Source organism: Pleurodeles waltl, chromosome 1_2 (genome assembly GCF_031143425.1).
Source record: "Pleurodeles waltl isolate 20211129_DDA chromosome 1_2, aPleWal1.hap1.20221129, whole genome shotgun sequence".
Classification (NCBI taxonomy): Eukaryota; Metazoa; Chordata; class Amphibia; order Caudata; family Salamandridae; genus Pleurodeles; species Pleurodeles waltl.
In genome coordinates, this window is record NC_090437.1 from 1,016,958,866 (window position 1) to 1,016,982,519 (window position 23,654).

At 43.4% G+C, this 23,654-nt stretch overlaps 1 protein-coding gene across 9 annotated transcripts in view; it reads left to right on the plus strand.

Moving 5' to 3' along the window:
* The window catches only part of APBB2 (amyloid beta precursor protein binding family B member 2), a 940,970-nt gene that overhangs the window by 889,410 nt on the left and 27,906 nt on the right, over window positions 1–23,654 (plus strand). For all 9 annotated transcript variants that reach the window (XM_069201881.1, XM_069201876.1, XM_069201871.1 and 6 more), the window contains one exon: window positions 20,750–20,865. In XM_069201881.1, coding sequence (XP_069057982.1) covers window positions 20,750–20,865 — 116 coding nt within the window. The remainder of the gene's footprint in view (window positions 1–20,749; window positions 20,866–23,654) is intronic.

Sequence of the window (23,654 nt, forward strand, 5' to 3'; positions counted from 1 at the left end):
AGCCACGCGAAGGAGTAGCCTCTTTTGTCTGAGTTGTACCAAATTGATGAGGTATTCATTACACCTTGGCATGTGGTGCAAGAGAGAGTACTATACTTAAGCCTGACAACGAAACTTTCATTCATGAGTCGAATGTGCCACAGAGGGGCCTTCGAGGTGACAGCCTTTTCCCACAAGCCTCTCTGGACATTTTGGCTGCCACTGCCAGGTGTATTCCTTTGAAGTAATCTCTTAACACAGGGTGCTTAAAGACCTGTCAACTGTCCTTGTGTCTTGATTGCAAAGCTTTATTTATAAACTCTTTACATGTTTTAGGGGACTGTTAGTTTTCAACCACCTATGCATTTGCCACACATGCCTTTACCACACATGTAATACCTTTACAAAGTATTGTATTACATCATATATCTTTCCCACACATTCAAACTCGTCTTCATAGATGTGAAAATGCGCTCTTCAGTGTTGAAACAACAATACGAATCTGGCTTACATTGTGGTTGACATTTTATTATTCCAGTGCAATCACCAAAAAACAAACCCTACGTGTTTCCAGAGCATGCCATGCGCCAAAACACATTGTGTTTGTTTGGATACTGTGTGGGCGCCTCACCCGAACCCATACCACAGTCGCAGGGTCCCAGCTGCAGAGGGCTGTGATCCATATAGATATATATATATATATTTTTTAACTGAAAAAAACAATCGTTACAGGGACGTTATAGTTAGGTTCTGAATTTACTTGTACAAAACCATAGAAATTCAGCAGTTATAGTTCTTTCAAGTAACTATAACTCCCGCCCTAAGGTAACTTTAACTTGCGCCCTTGCCATGCAAAGTTTTCTTATCAGTAATGTTATTGCAAATGTGGAAGTGATATCAAAGATGCCATGCAAGATCTCATCAGTGAAGTAATCAGCTGTGCATGGCGAAGGTGTGTTATAGTTAACTTAGGGGGCAAGTTATAGTTACTTATAGTTACTTTAAAGAACTCTATAACTGCTGAATTTCTGTGGTTTTGTACGAATAAATTCAGAACCTAACTATAATGTCGCTGTATCCTTTGTTTTTTTGTAGTGAATGTCTATGTCCTTTCCACGTAAAGTAATTTTAATTACTATACGTTAATGCAACCCCTGCTGCGCATGGCCTTTGGCCGTGCGCAGCGGGGGTTGGTCGCAAGGCCTGGCCTTGCAGCCAAGCCCTTATAACCACACAACCCGCGACAAGCATGACCTTTGGCCATGCGCAGCACAGGTTGGCCACAGGGCCTGTCTCTGTCAGTTGGTGCGTGAGTGTCTGAGTGGGTTTGAAACTGGGTGTGTGAGTCTATGAATGCATGCATGAGTGTCTGAGTAGGTGTGTAACTGGACACGAGCCTCTGAGTGTATGTATGAGTGAATGAATTAGTGTATGAATGAGTCTGTGGTTTTTCTTTCAAATTTTTCCATAATCACAAATATTTTGCAAATAAATTGGTAATTTGTGAATTTTTCGCAAATATTGTACACAGTGATGTAACATTATATTAAATCTATAATTTGCCCCTAAAACAAACCTATATCACAACCCTGGAGTCAGAGTACCTTCACCCTGACCCCTTATGCCATTTTTTATTTCAATTTTCACCCCTGGGGGCCATGTCTCGTGAAATAAAATGCCCACTTACTAGTCAGGTTGTGGTCAGCCAATTGCAAGGCTTCTTTTCGCAAATGTAATTTCACGACTAATCGCAGCCAGAGATATACAAATTTATTTGCCCTTAAACATTTCCTAAACTACTGAACAGATTTGCACCAAATAACAAAAAGCATAATCTGTGTACTGGCAGCTAGTGTTCTGCCATATTTGGTGTAATTCTGTCCAGTGCTTCGTGCTGTAGACATGTTGTCAGGTCCTATGGGAATAAACATGGGAAAACCAACATTCTAGGCCCTCGCTTGACAGATCACCCCTAAACCTCCTGTGCGCAACATGAATCACCAGGCAGCTTTTTTGGGAAAATGTGGTTAATATTCGTCAAACGGTGCCAAAGATATAGGCAAGTCAAAAAATGCTTTTTATATAGAAACATGATCATAACTATAACTACCTACTGCCAGTAGGTGTGTATATATATATCAGAGGTCTTCAAACTGGGAGGCGGGCCCCCTTAGGGGGTGCTCAAGTGATCCCAAGGGGGGCGCCAGGCTCTGGCCAAAAGAAGCATTACACAGATAATGGTGTTTTTTTTCAAGCAGAAACATGTTATTGCACATTTAAAAAGGTAACAGTACTTAACTGCAATGTTTAAATACGTCTGGACATATTGAAACACTGCCATATTTATAAAATAATAGTGAAAAATTCTGAGGTGGGGCTCAATGATTTTTATGTTTCAATTGGGGGAGTGTGGCATTAAAAAGTTTGGAGACCACTGAGATATATATATATGTTCGATGGCATGTGTAGCTGCAGATACACATGCTGTGCACATCCCGCCATCTGGTGTTGGGCTCGGAGTGTTACAAGTTGTTTTTCTTCGAAGAAGTCTTTTCGAGTTACGAGACCGAGGGACTCCTCCCATTTCGACTCCATTGCGCATGGGCGTCGACTCCATCTTTTTTTCCGCCATCGGGTTCGGACGTGTTCCTTTTCGCTCTGTGTTTCGGGTCGAAAAGTTAGTTAGAATCTCGGAAAAAAACATCGGTATTGTTTGCGTTCGGTATCGGGTTAGTTACAACAGATCGACACCGAATTTAGAAGAGTTCCGGTGGCCCTTCGGGGTTTTTTTGATCCCCCGTCGGGGCCTGGTCAGCCCGGCCACGTGTGAATTCAAGGCTGATGGAACGGACCCCATTCCGCTTCTGTCCAAAATGCCATAACAAGTATCCGTATACGGATCAGCATCTGGTCTGTAACTTGTGCTTGTCCCCAGAGCACAAGGAAGATACTTGTGAGGCCTGTCGAGCGTTTCGGTCCAGAAAGACGTTAAGAGACCGAAGAGCCAGAAGACTGCAGATGGCGTCGACGCCGACAGAACAAGAGCGTTTCGAGGAAGAAGAGGAAGCTTTCTCTATCCAAGAGTCGGACTCGGAACAGCTCGAGGCCGAAGAAACGCCGAAAACCGTGAGTAAGACGTCGAAACATAAGACTCACGAGAAGTCAACAAAAGCCCAGGGGACGCCCCTGCCAACAGGCCATGGCTTAACCCAAACAAGCGGTGACCGAGCCAAGGCACCGAAAAAGGGCACGCTGGTGTCGAAGTCATCCGACTCCGGTCGAGATACCGCCACACAGCAACCTCGGACCCGAGACATCGGCTCTTGAGAAATTTTGGCACCGTCACAGCGGCACCGAACAAATTCGGCATCGAGACACTACCACGCCGAAAATTACAAAGGTTTCTTCGGAGCCTAAAAAGACCTCCGAAAAAGTTTTGGTTCCGAAACATCCAGCCTCGGAGCCGAAAACAGGTTCCTATACAGAGGAACAAGGATTGGCCTCCCAAATGAAAAAACATAGATTTGGAGAGGAACTTCAAGCTGTAGAGCCAGACTATACTCAAAGGAGGCTCCACATTCATCAAGACACAGGGAAGATAACCACTCTTCCTCCAATTAAAATAAAAAGAAAACTTGCCTTTCACGAAAAGGACAAGGAGCCACAGGCAAAGGTGTCAAAGAAAACAACTCCACCACCTTCTCCACCACCATCAGTGCACACATCACCAGTAGCAACTCCTCCACTGATGCACTCCCCGACTCATACTGCTATGAGTCAAGATGATCCCGATGCATGGGACCTTTACGATGCTCCAGTATCGGACAACAGCCCAGACTCGTACCCTACCAGGCCGTCCCCTCCTGAGGACAGTACATCTTACACACAGGTGATCGCAAGGGCAGCTGCTTTCCATAACGTCACCTTGCATTCAGAACCAATTGAGGATGACTTCTTGTTTAACACGCTAACCTCCACTCATAGCCAGTACCAAAGACTACCTATGCTCCCAGGAATGCTAAAACATTCAAAACAAATCTTTCAAGATCCTGTTAAAGGCCGAGCCATAACTCCAAGAGTGGAGAAAAAATACAAGCCACCGCCAACAGATCCTGTTTATATTACAACGCAGTTAACTCCAGACTCAGTAGTTGTCGGGGCAGCTCGTAAGAGAGCAAACTCTCATACCTCGGGAGACGCACCACCTCCAGACAAAGAGAGTCGCAAATTTGATGCTGCGGGCAAAAGGGTTGCAGCACAAGCAGCAAACCAATGGCGCATTGCCAATTCACAAGCGCTTTTGGCAAGAGATGACAGAGCTCACTGGGATGAGATGCAACATTTGATAGAACACTTACCCAAGGAGTTCCAAAAAAGAGCACAACAAGTGGTGGAAGAAGGACAAAGTATCTCTAATAATCAGATACGGTCTTCAATGGATGCAGCAGATACGGCTGCAAGGACAGTAAATACTGAAATAACAATAAGAAGGCACGCATGGCTCCGCACGTCAGGTTTCAAGCCAGAAATTCAACAAGCCGTGCTAAATATGCCATTTAATGAACAGCAGTTGTTTGGGCCGGAAGTCGACACTGCTATTGAGAAACTCAAGAAGGACACTGATACGGCAAAAGCCATGGGCGCACTCTACTCCCCGCAGAGCAGAGGCACCTTTCGCAAAACACCTTTTAGGGGAGGGTTTCGAGGACAACCTACAGAAACCACAACATCACAAACAAGGCCCACTTACCAAAGCCAATATCAGCGGGGAAGTTTTCGGGGGCAATATAGAGGGGGACAATTCCAAAGAGGTAGAGGAAAATTCCAAAGCCCCAAAAGTCCTCAAAATAAGCAGTGACTCACAAGTCACCCATCCCCATCACATAACACCTGTGGGGGGAAGATTAAGCCAATTTTACAAACATTGGGAGGAGATAACAACAGATACTTGGGTACTAGCAATTATCCAGTATGGTTATTGCATAGAATTTCGAGAATTCCCTCCAACAGTCCCACCGAAAACACACAGTATGTCGAAACAACATATAAATCTTCTAGGATTAGAAGTTCAAGTATTGCTCCAAAAAGAGGCAATAGAATTAGTACCAAAACAAGAACTAAACACAGGAGTTTACTCACTGTACTTTCTAATACCCAAAAAAGACAAAACTCTAAGACCTATACTAGATCTCAGAATATTAAATACATACATCAAATCAGACCACTTTCACATGGTTACATTACAAGAAGTAATCCCACTGCTCAAACAACAAGACTACATGACAACACTGGTTCTAAAGGATGCATATTTCCATATACCAATACATCCTTCACACAGAAAGTACCTAAGGTTTGTATTTCAAGGGATACATTACCAATTCAAAGTGTTGCCATTCGGAATAACAACTGCGCCAAGAGTTTTTACAAAATGTCTAGCAGTAGTAGCTGCACATATCAGAAGGCAGCAAATACATGTGTTCCCGTACCTAGACGATTGGTTAATCAAAACCAACATGCAAAAACAGTGTTCACGACACACACATTACATCATAGAAACCCTACACAAACTAGGTTTCTCAATCAATTACTCAAAGTCACACCTTCTGCCGTGTCAAACACAGTAATACCTAGGAGCAACAATCAACACAGTAAAAGGGATTGCCACTCCAAGTCCACAAAGAGTCCAAACATTCCAAAATGTAATACAAGCCATGTATCCAAACCAGAAGATACAGGTCAAATTAGTAATGAAACTCCTTGGCATGATGTCCTCATGCATAGCCATTGTCCCAAACGCAAGGTTGCACATGCGGCCCTTACAACAGTGCCTAGCATCACAGTGGTCACAAGCACAGGGTCAACTTCTAGATCTGGTGTTGATAGACCGCCAAACATACATCTCGCTTCAATGGTGGAACAGTATAAATTTAAACCAAGGGCGGCCTTTTCAAGACCCAGTGCCACAATGTGTAATAACGACAGATGCATCCATGACAGGGTGGGGAGCACACCTCAATCAGCACAGCATCCAAGGACAATGGGACATTCAGCAAAAACAGTTTCATATAAACCACTTAGAACTGTTAGCGGTGTTTCTAGCTCTGAAAGCATTTCAACCCATAATAACCCACAAATACACTCTTGTCAAAACAGACAACATGACAACAATGTATTACCTAAACAAACAGGGAGGAACACACTCGACACAGTTGTGTCTCCTAACACAAAAAATATGGCATTGGGCGATTCACAACCACATTCGCCTAATAGCACAATTTATTCCAGGGATTCAGAATCAGTTAGCAGACAATCTCTCTCGGGATCACCAACAGATCCACGAATGGGAAATTCATCCCCAAATACTGAACACTTACTTCAAAATGTGGGGAACGCCACAAATAGATCTATTTGCAACAAAAGAAAACTCAAAATGCCAAAACTTCGCATCCAGGTACCCACAACATCAGTCTCAGGGCAATGCACTATGGATGAACTGGTCAGGGATATTTGCGTACGCTTTTCCCCCTTTCCCACTTCTTCCATATGTAGTAAACAAGTTGAGTCAAAACAAACTCAAACTCATACTAATAGCACCAACATGGGCAAGGCAACCTTGGTACACAACACTACTAGACCTTTCAGTAGTACCTCATATCAAACTGCCAAACAGACCAGATCTGTTAACACAACACAAACAACAGATCAGACATCCAAATCCAGCATCGCTGCATCTAGCAATTTGGCTCCTGAAATCCTAGAATTCGGGCACTTAGACCTCACACAGGAATGTATGGAAGTCATAAAACAGGCTAGAAAACCTACCACTAGACACTGTTATGCAAATAAGTGGAAAAGATTTGTTTATTACTGCCATAATAATCAAAGTCAACCTTTACACGCATCTGCAAAAGAGATAGTAGGATACTTACTACATTTGCAGAAATCTAAACTAGCTTTCTCTTCCATTAAAATACATCTTACGGCAATTTCAGCTTACCTGCAAATTACGCACTCAACTTCATTATTTAGGATACCAGTCATAAAAGCGTTTATGGAAGGCCTAAAGAGAATTATACCACCAAGAACACCACCAGTTCCTTCATGGAACCTCAACATTGTCTTAACACGACTCATGGGTCCACCTTTTGAGCCCATGCACTCTTGTGAAATGCAATACTTAACGTGGAAAGTTTCATTTTTAATTGCCATCACATCTCTAAGAAGAGTGAGGGAGATTCAAGCATTTACCATTCAAGAACCATTTATTCAAATACACAAAAATAAAGTTGTTCTACGGACCAATCCTAAATTTTTACCAATAGTAATCTCACCGTTCCACTTGAATCAAACGGTAGAATTACCAGTGTTCTTCCCATAGCCAGATTCTGTAGCTGAAAGAGCACTACATACATTAGACATCAAAAGAGCACTAATGTACTACATTGACAGAACAAAACTAATTCGAAAGACAAAACAACTATTTATCGCCTTTCAAAAACCTCATACAGGAAATCCTATTTCAAAACAAGGCATTGCTAGATGGATAGTTAAGTGCATTCAAACCTGCTATCTTAAAGCTAAAAGAGAACTGCCTATTACACCAAAGGCACACTCAACCAGAAAGAAAGGTGCTACCATGGCCTTTCTGGGAAATATTCCAATGAACGAAATATGTAAGGCAGCAACATGGTCTACCCCTCATACATTTACCAAGCACTACTGTGTAGATGTGTTAACTGCCCAACAGGCAACAGTAGGTCAAGCTGTACTAAGAACATTATTTCAAACTACTTCAACTCCTACAGGCTGAACCACCGCTTTTTGGGGAGATAACTGCTTATTAGTCTATGCACAGCATGTGTATCTGCAGCTACACATGCCATCGAACGGAAAATGTCACTTACCCAGTGTACATCTGTTCGTGGCATTAGTCGCTGCAGATTCACATGCGCCCACCCGCCTCCCCGGGAGCCTGTAGCCGTTTAGAAGTAGATCTTAAACATTTGTACATTTGTAAATATATTACTTGAAACTTCATTATGTACATACGCATTCACTCCATTGCATGGACACTATTACTAGCATACACAACTCCTACCTCATCCTCTGCGGGGAAAACAATCTAAGATGGAGTCGACGCCCATGCGCAATGGAGTCGAAATGGGAGGAGTCCCTCGGTCTCGTGACTCGAAAAGACTTCTTCTATATATATATATATATATATATATGTGTTTGATGGCATGTGTAGCTGGAGATACACATGCTATGCATTATTCCGCCATCTAGTGTTGGGCTTGGAGTGTTACAAGTTGTTTTTCTTCGAAGAAGTCTTTTCAGTGTCACGTGATTGATGCTCATACTGCGCATGGGCATCGACTCCATTGTTAGATTGTTTTCTTTCCGCTGTTGGGTTCGGACGTGTTTCCTCTCGCTCCGAGATTTTGAATCGGAAACTTTAGAAAACGTCTTTGATCGTTTGTATTGTTTCGATCGTGTTTTCACCTAGACTCAAACCGATAGTACAGTCGAAAATTAAATTCCGGCCTTCTGGGTGCGTGTGCCCGTCTCGGGCCTGTTCAGGCCTACCATGTCGAAGCATGATGGATCAGACTCCATTACGATTTTGTCTCCCGATGCCACGCAAAATTTCCATACACAGACCAACACCTTGTATGTAATCTGTGCCTTTCCCCCAATCACAGAGAAGAAGATTGCAAGGCCGTAGATCGTTTCGATCCAAAAAGATCATGTGTGATCAGAGAGCCAGGAGACTGGAAATGGCGTAGAAGAGTACTGAACATCTCGAAACCATGGAGGAAGAACAGGCGCAGATGGCAGTTTCCATCAAAGACACCGACTCCGAAGAAGAATCAGAAGAAGATAGACCCATCACTGCTGGTCAGTACGTGAGTAGGACTGCCCCTACGCCCACTCATAAAAAGTACTCCAAGGCCTTGGGTGCACCACTGCCAGAGAGCCATGGTTCGACCCGAAAGAAGATTCTCATCGAACCAACCTTCGGTGCAAAAGGCCACACCTCCGTCGATACCAGAGTCGAGCAAGTCCACCAAAAGCTCAACTTCTGAACCGAGTCGGCGTCCCCACTCCTCGGAGTTGAAGCTTCAACGCCCTGCTTTGGAGCCGAAACAACCGGCTGTATTTTCGGGCCCAAAAAAACTACCATCTTCAGACCCGAAAAAGTCTTCTTATTGGGAAGAACAAGGACTTTTGAGCCATCTTAAGCAGAGCTCAAAATCACTTGACGAACAGTCCTATAGACCATCTGATCATGTTTCTGAGGACACAGAGATTCAACCTATCCTTGAAATCATGGATGAGAGTCAATCAAGGATTCATATCCATAAAGAGACAGGCAGAATAATGACTGCACCTCCTCTACAGACCAATAGAAAGTTGGCTTTTCAAGAATATTTAGATACTGCTTTGCCACCAGCAAAGATTTTTAAACGGAAGGAGAAGACATTACCTAGCCATACTTCTCCCCCTCATTCACCACAACTTTCTTTTTCGCCACCACCCACTAGCCAACCACCTTCGCCTTCACCAACTCATTCACAATATTCTCATGGTGATACGGTTGATCCTTGGGATCTCTTTGATCCTGATCCTATTCCTGGCAATGACCCTGACTTATACCCTTCCAAACCTTCTCCAACAGAAGACACTACTGCATACACGCAGGTTATTTCTAGGGCAGCAGCGTACCATGAGGTGCTTATGCACAGTGAACAACTAGAAGAGGATTTCCTTTTTAACACCTTATCCTCCACACACTCATGATATCAGTGCCTCCCAAGGCTACCTGGCATGATTAAGCATGCGGATGAAATATTGACTGAGCCGGTCAAAGCTAGGGATTTAACACCATGCATTGACAAAAAATATAAGCCTGCACCTACAGACCCTGATTAAATTACCCACCAAGTGCCTCCAGACTCAGTGGTTGTCAGTGCGGCCAGAAAGAGGGCTAACAGCCAGTCGTCAGGGGATGCTCCTCCCCCTAACAAAGAGAATAGAAAACTTGACGCTGCTGGCAAGAGAGTAGCGACACAAGCTGCTAACCAATGGCGAATTGGCAACTCGCAAGCCTTTCTATCAAGGTATGAAAGAACCCCCAAAGGGAAGTGATGCAGGAACTCCTACAACACCTGCCAAAAGAACACCAAAAGAGAGCACAACAGACTGTTGAGGAGGGTCAGGCCATAAGTAACAACCAAATACGATCTGCCCTTGATGATGCAGATACAGCAGCTAGAAGTGTGAATACTGCTGTCACCATACGCAGACATGCATGGCTACATTCCGCTGGTTTCAAACCAGAAATACAGCAGGCACTGCTGAATATGCCTTTCAATAAAAAACACCTGTTTGGTCCTGAGGTTGACACTGCCATAGAAAAACTCAGGAAGGACTCGGACACTGCCAAAGCAATGGGAGCCTTATATACAACACCCTACAGAGGCTCCTTTCGTAGGCAACAATTTAGATGAGGATTCAAGCCACAATCCACAGAGGCTTCTACCGCCTAGGCAAAACAAGGGCAACAGCAGTACCAGAGAGTGGGATTTAGAGGTTCTTATAGAGGCCAATACTTTAGAACCAGAGTCAAATTCCAGGCCTCAAAACAAGCCACTACCCCATCTAAACAGTCACTTATTCACCATCCTTCAACCCCACACATTTCCTGTGGGGGGCAGACTGCAGAAATTCCACTCCCAATGGCATAATATCACCACAGACCAATAGGTATTGTCAATTATCCACAATGGCTATTGCCTAGGATTGATTTCTACCCCTCCAAACATTCCTTCACGTTATCACAAGTTGTCCCCAGAACACAATGTTCTATTACAACAAGAAGTATAATCGCTACTACTAAAAAGGCAATAGAATTGGTCCCACATTCTCAACAAGGAACAGGAGTATACTCACTGTACTTCCTCATTCTCAAAATGGATGGCACTCTCAGACCCATCCTAGACCTCAGATCCCTAAATCTGTATATCCTGTCAGAACACTTTCACATGGTAACTCTGCAGGACGTCATTCCACTACTACAAAAAAGATTACATGACTGCTTTAGACCTCAAAGATGCGTATTTCCACATACCCATCCATCCAGTTCACAGAAAATACCTAAGGTTTGTGATAGCAGGAAAACATTATCAATTCAAAGTTCTACCATTCGGCATAACAGCAGCTCCAAGAGTATTCACAAAATGTCTACCAGTAGTAGCAGCCTACCTAAAAAGACAACACATACATGTCTTTCCATAGCTAGACGATTGGCTATGTCAACAACACACTCAATACACAATAGAGACCCTACATATACTAGGGTTCACTCTCAACTACAAAAAATCCCATCTTCAACCAGCACAGGTGCAACCTTACCTAGGTGCTATTCTCAATACGCAAAAAGCTTTAGCCTATCCAAATACACAAAGGCTACAAGCTTTCCATAATCTCATACCACAAATGCTGCCAAATCAACAATACACTGTAAGATTTATCATGAAACTATTAGGAATGATGGCATTCTGCATAGCAGTAGTACAGCATGCAAGACTAAACATGAGGACACTACAACAGTGCCTCTCACAGCAATGGTCTCAAACACAGGGTCAATTGCAAGATCTAGTGTTGTTGGACCACCAAACGAACAGGTCCCTTCAATGGTAGATTCTCAGCAATTTAATGAAGGGGCGGTCATTTCAAGACCCTGTGCCTCAGACCACAATAACAACAGATGCACCGGTGATAGGTTAGGGAGCTCATCTCAACAACCCTCCCATTCAAGGGGAATGGGATTCAAAACAACGAAATTATCACATAAACCATTTAGAATTATTAGCTGTGTTCCTTGCCCTAAAAGCATTTCAACCACTTCTCAAACACAAGACTGTCTTGATAAAAACAGACAATATGGCGACCATGTATTACCTAAAGAAAAAGGTGGGACACATTTATCTCAACTGTCGCTTCTAGCCCAAACAGTATGGAAATGGGCAATTCTTAATCACATTCATCTACTAGCAGAATACATTCCAGGAATAAACAATCAGCCAGCGGATCTCCTAAGCAGAACACACCAACAGATACACAAATGGGAGATTCACTCTCGGGTACTTCAACAGTACTTTCAAAAGTGGGGACCACCAGAAATAGACCTATTCGCAAAAACGCAAGATGCCAAAACTTTGCATCCAGACACCAACATCCTCTATCCAAAGGCAATGCTCTATGGATCAACTGGTCAGGGATATTTGCTTACGCTTTTCCCCCTCTCCCACTACTTCTCTTTCTGGTCAACAAACTACGTCAGACTTCTCTCACCAGGATACACATAACCCCAGCGTGGGCACGACAACATTGGTACACAAGACTCCTAGACCTGTCAGTAGTACCTCACTGCAAATTTCCAAACAGACCAGATTTGTTAACACAAAACAAAGGACAAATCAGACATCCAAATCCCAGTGCTCTCAACCAGGCGATTTGGCTCCTGAAGTCATAGAACTTGGATACTTACAACTTCCATTGGAATGCATTGAAGTTCTCAAACAAGCACACAAGCCTACAACTAGGCAATGCTATGCTAACAAATGGAAAAGATTTGTTTATTACTGTCAATGTAAAAATACTGACCCACTTGCAGCATCAATACAAGATATTCTATGCTATCTACTTCATTTACAGAAGTCAAATTTAGCTTTCTCATCTATTAAAATCCATCTTACTGCAATATCAGCATACTTGCAAACTAAACTATTCATCATACCTCTCTCTTAAGAGTCCCAGTTATAAGAGCCTTCATGGAAGGACTAAAATGTATTATTCCACCTAGAACACCACCTGTTCCTACTTGGAATCTCAATATTGTACTCACCACACTAATGGGCCCACTGTTTGAACCCATGCATTCCTGTGAGATTCAATTCCTAACCTGGAAAGTTGCTTTCCTAGTGGACATTACTTCATTGCGTAGAGTTAGTGAAATACAAGCATTCACTCTTAAAGAACCTTTTTTTCCAAGTACACAAACATAAAGTTGAACTTAGAACTAATCCACAATTTCTGCCAAAAGATGTATCACCTTTTCACATAAACCAAACAGTGGAATTGACAGTCTTCTTCCCACAGCCAGATTCAATTGCAGAAAGAGCCCTTCACACTCTTGACCTTCAAAGAGCTCTAATGTGCTATGTGGATAGAACAAAAGAATTCAGAAAAACAAAACAGCTTTTCATTGCCTTTCAACAACCACATAAAGGGAATCCTATCTCCAAACAAGGATTAGCAAGATGGATTGTTGAATGTATACAAACATGTTACATTAAGGCAAAAAGACACATTTTAATCACACCTAAAGCACATTCCACTAGGCAAAAAGGTGCATCTATGGCATTTGTAGGAAACATACCAATGGCAGACATATGTAAAGCTGCCACATGGTCTACACCACATACCTTTACAAAGCATTAATGTGTAGATGTATTTTCAAAGCAACAGGCCAATGTTGGTCAAGATGTCTTAAGAACATTATTTCAAACAACTCCAACTCCTACAGGCTAGCCACCCCATTTTCTGGGGAGAATAACTGCTTTGTAGTCTATGCATAGCATGTGTATCTGCAGCTACACATGACATTGAACGGAAAACGTCACTTACCCAGTGTTCATCTGCTCATAGCATGTAATGCTGCAGATTCACATGCACCCTTCCTCCTCCCCAGAAGACTGTAGTTGTTGCAGTTTTTCTATTTTGTACATATGTATAAACATTTACATTTGCATGGACATCTATTTTTACTTACTATTTTTATACAACATTAATATTATTACACTCTAAAATTCCTTCCTACACCCTTTTGCGTGAAAACAATCTAACAATAGAGTTCATGCCCATGTGCAGTATGACAGAGAGGAGGAGTCACTCGATCCCTTGACTCCGAAAAGACTTCTTCGAAGAAAAACAACTTGTAACACTCCGAGCTCAACACTAGATGGCGGAATAATGCATAGCTTGTAAATCTGCAGCACTACATGCCACGAACAGATGAACACTGGGTAAGTGACATTTTCCATATGTCACTTCGCATTCACCCACACCTTCACATCAGATAAAAATTGAGAAATGCGCTGCACCAGCAGACTCCTGCTGGTATGGCTCGTTTCTCAATTTTCATCTGATGTGAAATCGTGGGTGAAAGCGAAGTGAAATTTGTGAGTTGATGCCCGCCGAACGAGCTGCAGGCCAATGGCTGGGCATCCCTTCCGTTGATAGTTGTAAGATATATATATATATATGTTCGATGGCATGGGTAGCTGCAGATTCACATGCTTTGCACATCCCGCCATCTAGTGTTGGGCTCGGAGTTTTACAAGTTGTTTTTCTTCGAAGAAGTCTTTTTCGAGTCACGAGATCGAGGGACTCCTCCCCTTTCGGCTGCATTGCGCATGGGCGTCGACTCCATCTTAGATTGTTTTCTTTCCGCCATCGGGTTCGGACGTGTTCCTTTTCGCTCCGCGCTTCGGTTCAGAAAGTTAGTGAAAAACTCGGAAAATTCGACGGTGTTGTTTGCGTTCGGTATCGGGTTAGTTACAACAGATCGACACCGAATTTTGAAGAGCTCCGGCGGCCCTTCGGGGTTTTCGATTCCCCGGCGGGGCCTGGTCGGCCCGACCGCGTGCGTCTTCAAGGCTAATAGAACGGACCCCATTCCGCTTATGCCCCGAATGTCACAACAGGTATTCTTATACAGATCAGCATTTGGTCTGTAATTTGTGTTTGTCGCCAGAACACAAAGAGGATACCTGTGAGGCCTGTCGAGCATTTCGGTCCAGAAAGACCTTAAGGGACCAAAGAGCAAAAAGACTACAGATGGCGCCGGTGCCGACAGGACAAAAACACATGGAGGAAGAAGAGGAAGCCTTCTCCATCGAGGATTCGGACTCAGAAGAGGTCGATCCTGAACTGACGCCGAAAACCGTGAGTAAGACGTCGATACACAAGACTCACGTGAAGACCAGTAAAGCCCAGGGGACGCCAGCGCCAACAGGCATTGGCTCAACCCAAAAAATAGGTGACCGGCCATCGGCACCGAAAAAGGGCATGTATGTGTCGAAGTCATCCGACTCCGGTCGAGATACCGGCACAGAGCACACTCGACCCCGAGACACCGGGTCAGAGCAGACTCGACCCCGAGACACCGGGTCAGAGCAGACTCGACCCCGAGACACCGGGTCAGAGCAATCTCGGCACCGAGAGAGCGGCACCGAACCAAGTCGGCACCGAGAAATCAGTACGCCGAAGAGCAAAAAAGTGTCATCCGAACCGAAAAAGGCAGCCGAAAAGGTTTCGATACCGAAACATCAATGGAGCCAGACTACACCCAAAGAAGGCTCCACATCCAAAAAGAAACAGGGAAGATCAGTACTCTCCCTCTGATTCGAATGAAACGAAAACTTGCTTTCCAAGAGAAAGACAAGCAGCCACAGGCGAAGGTGGCTAAAAAAGTAACCCCGCCACCATCTCCACAACGGTCTCCACAACCATCACCAGTAGCCACTCCACCAATGATGCAATCCCCAACTCATACAGGGATGAGTCAGGATGATCCAGACGCGTGGGATCTTTATGATGCGCCAGTGTCAGATAACAGTCCCGACTGTTATCCAGCTAGACCGTCACCACCAGAAGATAGTACAGCCTACGCACAAGTGGTGTCAAGGGCAGCGGCGTTTCATAATGTGAGCATGCATGCTGAGCCAATTGAAGACAACTTTCTATTTAATACACTGTCGTCCACACACAGCCAATACCAGAGCCTCCCCATGCTACCTGAAATGCTAAAACACTCCAAACAAGTATTTGAGGAGCCTGTGAAAGGAAGGGCCATTACTCCAAGGGTGGAGAAAAAATATAAACCGCCACCAACAGACCCCGTGTACATCACACAACAGTTAGCGCCAGACTCAGTGGTAGTAGGGGCAGCTCGCAAGAGGGCAAACTCACACACTTCAGGAGATGCACCACCTCCAGACAAAGAGAGTCGTAAGTTCGACGCGGCAGGGAAAAGAGTGGCGGCACAGGCAGCAAACCAGTGGCGTATTGCCAACTCACAGGCTTTGTTAGCCAGATATGATAGAGCTCATTGGGACGAAATGCAACACTTTATAGAACATTTGCCCAAGGAGTTCCAAAAGAGAGCACAGCAAGTGGTGGAAGAAGGACAGAGTATCTCAAACAATCAGATACGGTCAGCAATGGATGCGGCAGACACAGCTGCGAGAACTGTAAACACAGCAGTGACAATACGGAGACATGCATGGCTTCGTACATCAGGATTCAAGCCGGAAATACAACAAGCCGTGCTGAATATGCCATTTAACGGACAGCAGTTGTTTGGGCCGGAGGTGGACACTGCTATCGAAAACCTAAAAAGGACACTGATACGGCCAAAGCCATGGGCGCACTCTACTCCCCACAGAGCAGAGGCACATTTCGTAAAACACAATTTCGAGGGGGGGTTTCGAGGACAAAGCACGGAACCCACAACCTCACAAACAAGGCCCACTTATCAGAGCCAATATCAGCGGGGAAGTTTTCGGGGACAATATAGAGGGGGACAATTCCAAAAAAGTAGAGGGAAGTTCCAAAGTCCCAAAACTCCACAAACAAGCAGTGACTTCGACGTCACAAATCCCCAAAACATAACACCTGTGGGGGGGAGACTAACCAAGTTCTACAAACAATGGGAGGAAATAACAACAGACACTTGGGTCCTAGCAATTATCCAGCATGGTTATTGCATAGAATTTCTCAAATTCCCTCCAAATGTCCCACCGAAAACACACAATATGTCAAAACAACACATGGATCTTCTACAACTGGAGGTCCAAGCGTTGTTACAAAAAGATGCAATAGAACTGGTACCAATTCATCAGAGAGGAACAGGAGTTTACTCGCTGTACTTTCTCATACCCAAAAAGGACAAAACTCTAAGACCTATATTAGATCTCAGAACATTAAATATCTACATCAAATCAGATCACTTTCACATGGTGACATTACAGGACGTAATCCCATTGCTCAAACAACAAGACTACATGACAACACTAGACCTAAAGGATGCATACTTCCTTATACCGATACATCCTTCACACAGAAAGTACTTAAGGTTTGTATTCCAAGGGGTACATTACCAATTCGAAGTGTTGCCATTCGGGATAACAACTGCGCCAAGAGTTTTTACAAAATGCCTGGCAGTAGTAGCTGCTCATATCAGAAGGCAACAAATACATGTGTTCCCGTACCTAGACGATTGGTTAATTAAAACCAACACGCAAGAACGGTGTTCACAACACACAAAGTATGTCATAGAAACCCTCCACAAACTAGGTTTCTCACTCAACTACACAATGTCACACCTTCAGCTGTGTCAAACACAGCAATACTTAGGGGCGACAATCAACACAACAAAAGGGATTGCCACTCCAAGTCCGCAAAGGGCACAGGCATTTCACAATGTAATACAGGCCATGTATCCAAAACAAAAGATACAAGTCAAGATGGTGATGAAACTACTAGGCATGATGTCCTCATGCATAGCCATTGTCCCAAACGCAAGATTGCACATGCGGCCCTTACAACAGTGCCTAGCATCACAATGGTCACAGGCACAGGGTCAACTTCTAGATCTAGTGTTGATAGACCGCCAAACATACACCTCGCTTCAATGGTGGAACAATATACATTTAAACCAAGGGCGGCCTTTCCAAGACTCAGTGCCTCAATACGTAATAACGGCAGATGCCCCCATGATTGGGTGGGGAGCACACCTCAACCAACACAGCATCCAAGGACAATGGGACACTCAGCAGAGACAGTTTCACATAAATCACTTAGAACTACTGGCAGTATTTCTAGCGTTGAAAGCATTTCAACCTATAATAAGACACAAACACATTCTTGTCAAAACAGACAACATGACAACGATGTATTATCTGAACAAACATGGAGGAACACACTCGACACAGTTGTGTCTCCTGGCACAGAGAATATGGCATTCGGCGATTCACAACCGCATTCACCTAATAGCACAGTTTATTCCAGGGATTCAGAATCAGTTAGCAGACATCTCTCTCGGGATCACCAGCAGATCCACGAATGGGAGATTCACCCCCAAATACTAAACACCTACTTCCAAAGATGGGGAACACCACAAATAGACCTATTTGCAACAAAAGAAAACGCAAAATGCCAAAACTTCGCATCCAGATACCCACAGGATCAGTCTCAGGGCAATGCGTTATGGATGAGTTGGTCATGGATATTTGCATACGCTTTTCCCCCTCTCCCACTCCTTACATATCTGGTAAACAAATTGAGTCAAAACAAACTCAAACTCATACTAATAGCACCAACTTGGGCAAGACAACCTTGGTACACAACACTACTAGACCTCTCAGTAGTGCCTCATGTCAAACTACCAAACAGACCAGATCTGTTAACTCAACACAAACAACAGATCAGACACCCAAATCCAGCATCGCTGAATCTAGCAATTTGGCTCCTGAAGTCTTAGAATTCGGACATCTGGACCTCACACAGGAATGTATGGAGGTCATAAAACAAGCTAGGAAACCAACCACAAGACATTGCTATGCAAATAAGTGGAAAAGATTTGTTTATTACTGCCATAATAAACAAATACAACCCTTACACGCATCTGCTAAAGACATCGTCAGCTACCTACTGCACTTACAAAAGTCAAAGCTAGCTTTTTCATCCATTAAAATACATCTCACCGCTATTTCAGCTTATCTGCAAATTACGCATTCAACATCACTATTTAGGATCCCAGTCATAAAGGCTTTTATGGGGGGTCTGAAGAGAATTATCCCACCAAGGACGCCACCAGTTCCTTCGTGGAACCTTAACATTGTCTTAACACGGCTCATGGGTCCACCGTTTAAACCCATGCACTCATGTGAGATACAATACTTAACATGGAAAGTAGCATTTCGAATTGCCATCACATCTCTAAGAAGAGTAAGTGAGATACAAGCATTTACCATACAAGAACCCTTTATTCAGATACACAAGCATAAAGTAGTTTTACGAACAAATCCTAAGTTCTTACCAAAAGTCATATCACCGTTCCACTTGAATCAAACAGTAGAACTACCAGTGTTCTTTCCAGAGCCAGATTCTGTAGCTGAAAGAGCACTACATACATTAGACATCAAAAGAGCGTTAATGTACTACATTGACAGAACAAAACAAATTCGAAAAACGAAACAATTGTTCATTGCTTTCCAAAAACCTCATACAGGGAACCCAATATCCAAACAAGGCATTGCTAGATGGATAGTTAAATGCATTCAAACCTGTTATCTCAAAGCAAAAAGAGAACTGCCTATAACACCAAAGGCACACTCAACTAGAAAGAAAGGTGCTACCATGGCCTTTCTAGGAAACATTCCAATGCCTGAAATATGTAAGGCAGCCACATGGTCTACGCCTCATACGTTTACCAAGCACTACTGCGTGGATGTGTTAACAGCACAACAAGCCACAGTAGGACAAGCAGTACTACGAACTTTGTTCCAAACAACTTCAACTCCTACAGGCTGAACCACCGCTTTTGGGGAGCTAACTGCTTACTGGTCTATGCAAAGCATGTGTATCTGCAGCTACACATGCCATCGAGCGGAAAATGTCACTTACCCAGTGTACATCTGTTCGTGGCATGAGACGCTGCAGATTCACATGCGCCCGCCCGCCTCCCCGGGAGCCTGTAGCCGTTTGAAGTTGATCTTGAACATTTGTAAATTTGTAAATATATCACTTTAAACCACATTATGTACCTTCATACTTACTCCATTGCATGGGCACTATTACTATAATACACAACTCCTACCACACCCTCTGCGGGGAAAACAATCTAAGATGGAGTCGACGCCCATGCGCAATGGAGCCGAAAGGGGAGGAGTCCCTCGATCTCGTGACTCGAAAAAGTCTTCTTCGAAGAAAAACAACTTGTAACACTCCGAGCCCAACACTAGATGGCGGGATGTGCAAAGCATGTGAATCTGCAGCTTCTCATGCCACGAACAGATGTACACTGGGTAAGTGACATTTTCCATATATATATATATATATATATATATATATATATATATATATATATATATATATATATATTAATCTAACCACTCTCCACATACTGTTACCCATCCCTCAACCCTTTATTAACCCATACTCTTTTTCATTCCTGAGCCTTACCCCCCACCCCTTACAATCCTTACACCCAAGACACTAATGAATGGCTTCCATAAATTTCAATGCCTCCACTATCTGATTTTTTTTCTCTCTTTATTCTGCTGTGTGGCAATAAAAGTCCCTACAAAGTATAGCACCATCCACGTTTCTCATCCACAGTTTGTTAGCTTTCCCTGTTGGCCTTGTTTACTGCACATCCACTATGCTGTCCAATTAAAGTATCGTATTAAAGCATTCGAGGGTTGCAAGTTAACTCTGTGTGATTCAAAGTTACAGGTTGCCTAATCCAAAGTAAGATATACATTCTATGCAGAGTATTAATACTGCTTACTTATGTTTCAGTATTCCCTGCAAGACTTTAACCAAGAGTAGGCTAGAAATGTCAGCACTGTAGTGGATATTATTGCATAGTATCTTCATAATGTATCTTGATTATCACTTTGTGGTTATGCATTGCTAGGTATGGATATAGTGAACGGAGCTATCGAGAGTCTCGTGGCCTCGTCAGACCGAGAGGAATGGACGCCGGTGATCATGAATGTTGCTGATGCAACTGTGACAGTCATCAAGGCAAAAGTAAGGTTAATTTTCTTTGTATCGTTCATAGAAAAGTATCGTGTGTGTTTAAAGGGTATTGGCGTATTGTTGACACTGTAATGCTGGAAATTGTGGCAGTCCGAAAAGTTGATGAACCACATTCAGAGCAATGTTTGTGTTTCAATCATTGTCATGTCTAAGTTGGTTCTTTTGTGAGTTATTCATTTATTAAAACGTGCTGCTTCAGGTGTTCTGCTTGGGCCAAGCTAAGCACATTAATGCCATTGGTATTTTTTGTTGCATTCTACCTCAGTGTTGTACTAACATTAACCCTTGATTAACGCTTCAGATTATGAATCCTGTGAAGAAGCAAGCGTGTAAAATATTTTAGGTGCTATTTGATTTGGAATGTGTGTCATATTATTTCGACATGTTATTGGTGTTTGCAGCTCCTTCGCCTTCCCTGTCTGCTCAGGGGTGGTTGAGAGCACCCATTACATTGGGAGACCACCATTTACTTCTCATTTCTGGATTCCACACCTGCTCTCCTTTCCAGTCGTCTTCCTTGAACGCTAGCCTGTTCACTCACCTTCCGACGCTGTTCAAAGCACCGCCTACCTACTCTAGCGCCCCCTGTCTTTGTCCTGCCTTTGTCCTGCCTATTCTAAGCCCCATCACCCAGCTCCTGCGCATACACCCACTCTGGCCCATTTCCCCACCTGTACATTACGATCTCTGTGCCTCCTGCTCCAGGCCCTCCGGTGTCAGAGTCCGGGCACCTTTCTCCTGCCTCAAGCCCTATCACCTTTCTAACGACCACCAGTGTCCTTTTAACAACGACTTGGCACCAACCTATGTGACTGCCCTGTGCTCCGAAATGCAGGTGACCTATGCAGGTATTGATGAGGGGATAACCGTAACAGCCAATGCGAGGAATGTGTACTTGCTCTAAAATAGCGACAGAACTGGACGACAGATGGTTCTAAAAAAGCAGAGTATGTTCAACATGTTTAAGCTGTTTAAGGAATTATTACTAAAATATGAATATGCACTGCACTTGGCATAAAATTGGTGATTAAAAATAAATTACATGCTCACTATCTCCTTTTTGTTATGCTCATTTCTGCTCCAGCGCACACATGACGGTGAAGGCCATTATATATTTATTGGGTTTTCGCTGCCCATCCTTTTGGAAATTTTAAAGTGCCCACGCTAGCAGCCTGGCATTCAGAGCACAACTGAAGGGAGCACGCTGTTCTCAGTCTAGCCTAAACTGCAAAGGAAAGCACTTACAAACCTGGAAAGAACTATGTTTCCTATCAATATATAATAAAGCAGACTACATGTTCAGTAGCAAAGTAATGTTACATTAAGGAGGTCATTTTTGGTGTGGTCGTTGGAGCGGAAAGTTCTTTTGCATTAAGCAGAAATCACACTGAAAAGAAAGTAATTCGTGTTTTCATGCAATCAAATTGCCATAAGTTTCCTTTCTGTTATTTTTTAATAGTGTGGCATGCTTTGATTTAGATAGTCTAGTTTATTTAGCTTACATTTCTGTTTCCGGTATTCCTCTTTTAGACGATTGCTTAGCCTCATTTATATTTCATTTTGCTGCATTGTTTTAGTTATTTGATTTGCCAGTTCACCTTTGCTTTGTCCTCTTATTTGGCTGGCTTTTGCCTGTTCATGGGCGGTGCTAGGATTCACTGAGTTTCCCCCGAATTACAGCATCTGTGTCTATTTAAAATGGCGGCTGAAGCCCGATCAATCTAATGAGCACCTCTCTCCTGATGAAAAAAGTGAATCAAGTATGCCCTCTCCGCCCGATTTTATTTTCATTGTAAAGCTCCGCACCCAGTTATTATTTTTGCCTAATTAATTACACTTTATTTTTCTGTTCCTTGTATCCTTTTTTAGGAGGTTGCTTAGCCTCTTTTATGTTTGATTTGCCTTTTATTTTTTAGTTATTTAATTTGCTTTTCTTTGCCACCTTTGTTGCCTGGCTTTCACTTGATTGTGGAGGAGCCAGGACTCACTACTTGCCTCCCCAAGCTGCCTCCTCCGGTGCCTTTAAAATGGAGACGCAGCACGGATGAACCCGTGGTGCATATAAGGCAAGCCAGCCCGCGCCCAAACATGTCTTTTTGCCAGCCACCCTGCCCGAATTATTCTAGAAGAGGGCCTGTCTGCTAATAATCTTTGGTCAAGTAAACTTGACTCTAGCAAAATTTGCTAATTTATCTTTTCACTTTGGATTACCCACTTTACTCACCTATCATGGACATGCTGGGAGAGGAATGTCTACTGTGTTTTTGATCTTCCAAGGGTCCTGGAAAGAATGTATCCGTATCAAATTTGGGCAACCCTCTGAAAGCAGGGTTATGTAATGCCCGCTCAGGTAAAAAAACATGTTACCGTTTTTATGTCATGATCACTAAAGAAAATTGTGATTTTTTTATTTCTCATCGAAATAACAAATTATAAAATATTCAGATGCAATCCGGAGAACAGAAAGGGAGGCAGATCGTGCTTTATATGCTGAGACTGCCTGTGACATTTCCCCCACTGCCTGTGCTCAATATTGTGGAACGGAAAACATTCTTGTAGGGCTAGAAACATCCCCAAATACCTTGTTAAGTGTGATTCTGCTCTACTGCCCCCTAAATCAATTCTAGATTATTTCTAGTGGTTTGAAAAACTAATTCTCTCGTAGGGGATTTCCATGTATAGTCATAAGCACTGAATAGTTCCGCGCGCCTGCGGGGACCCCGGAGCACTGTTGTGTAGTATATTCTTAAGTGCAATCATCAGCTCCTTGACAAAAAAGG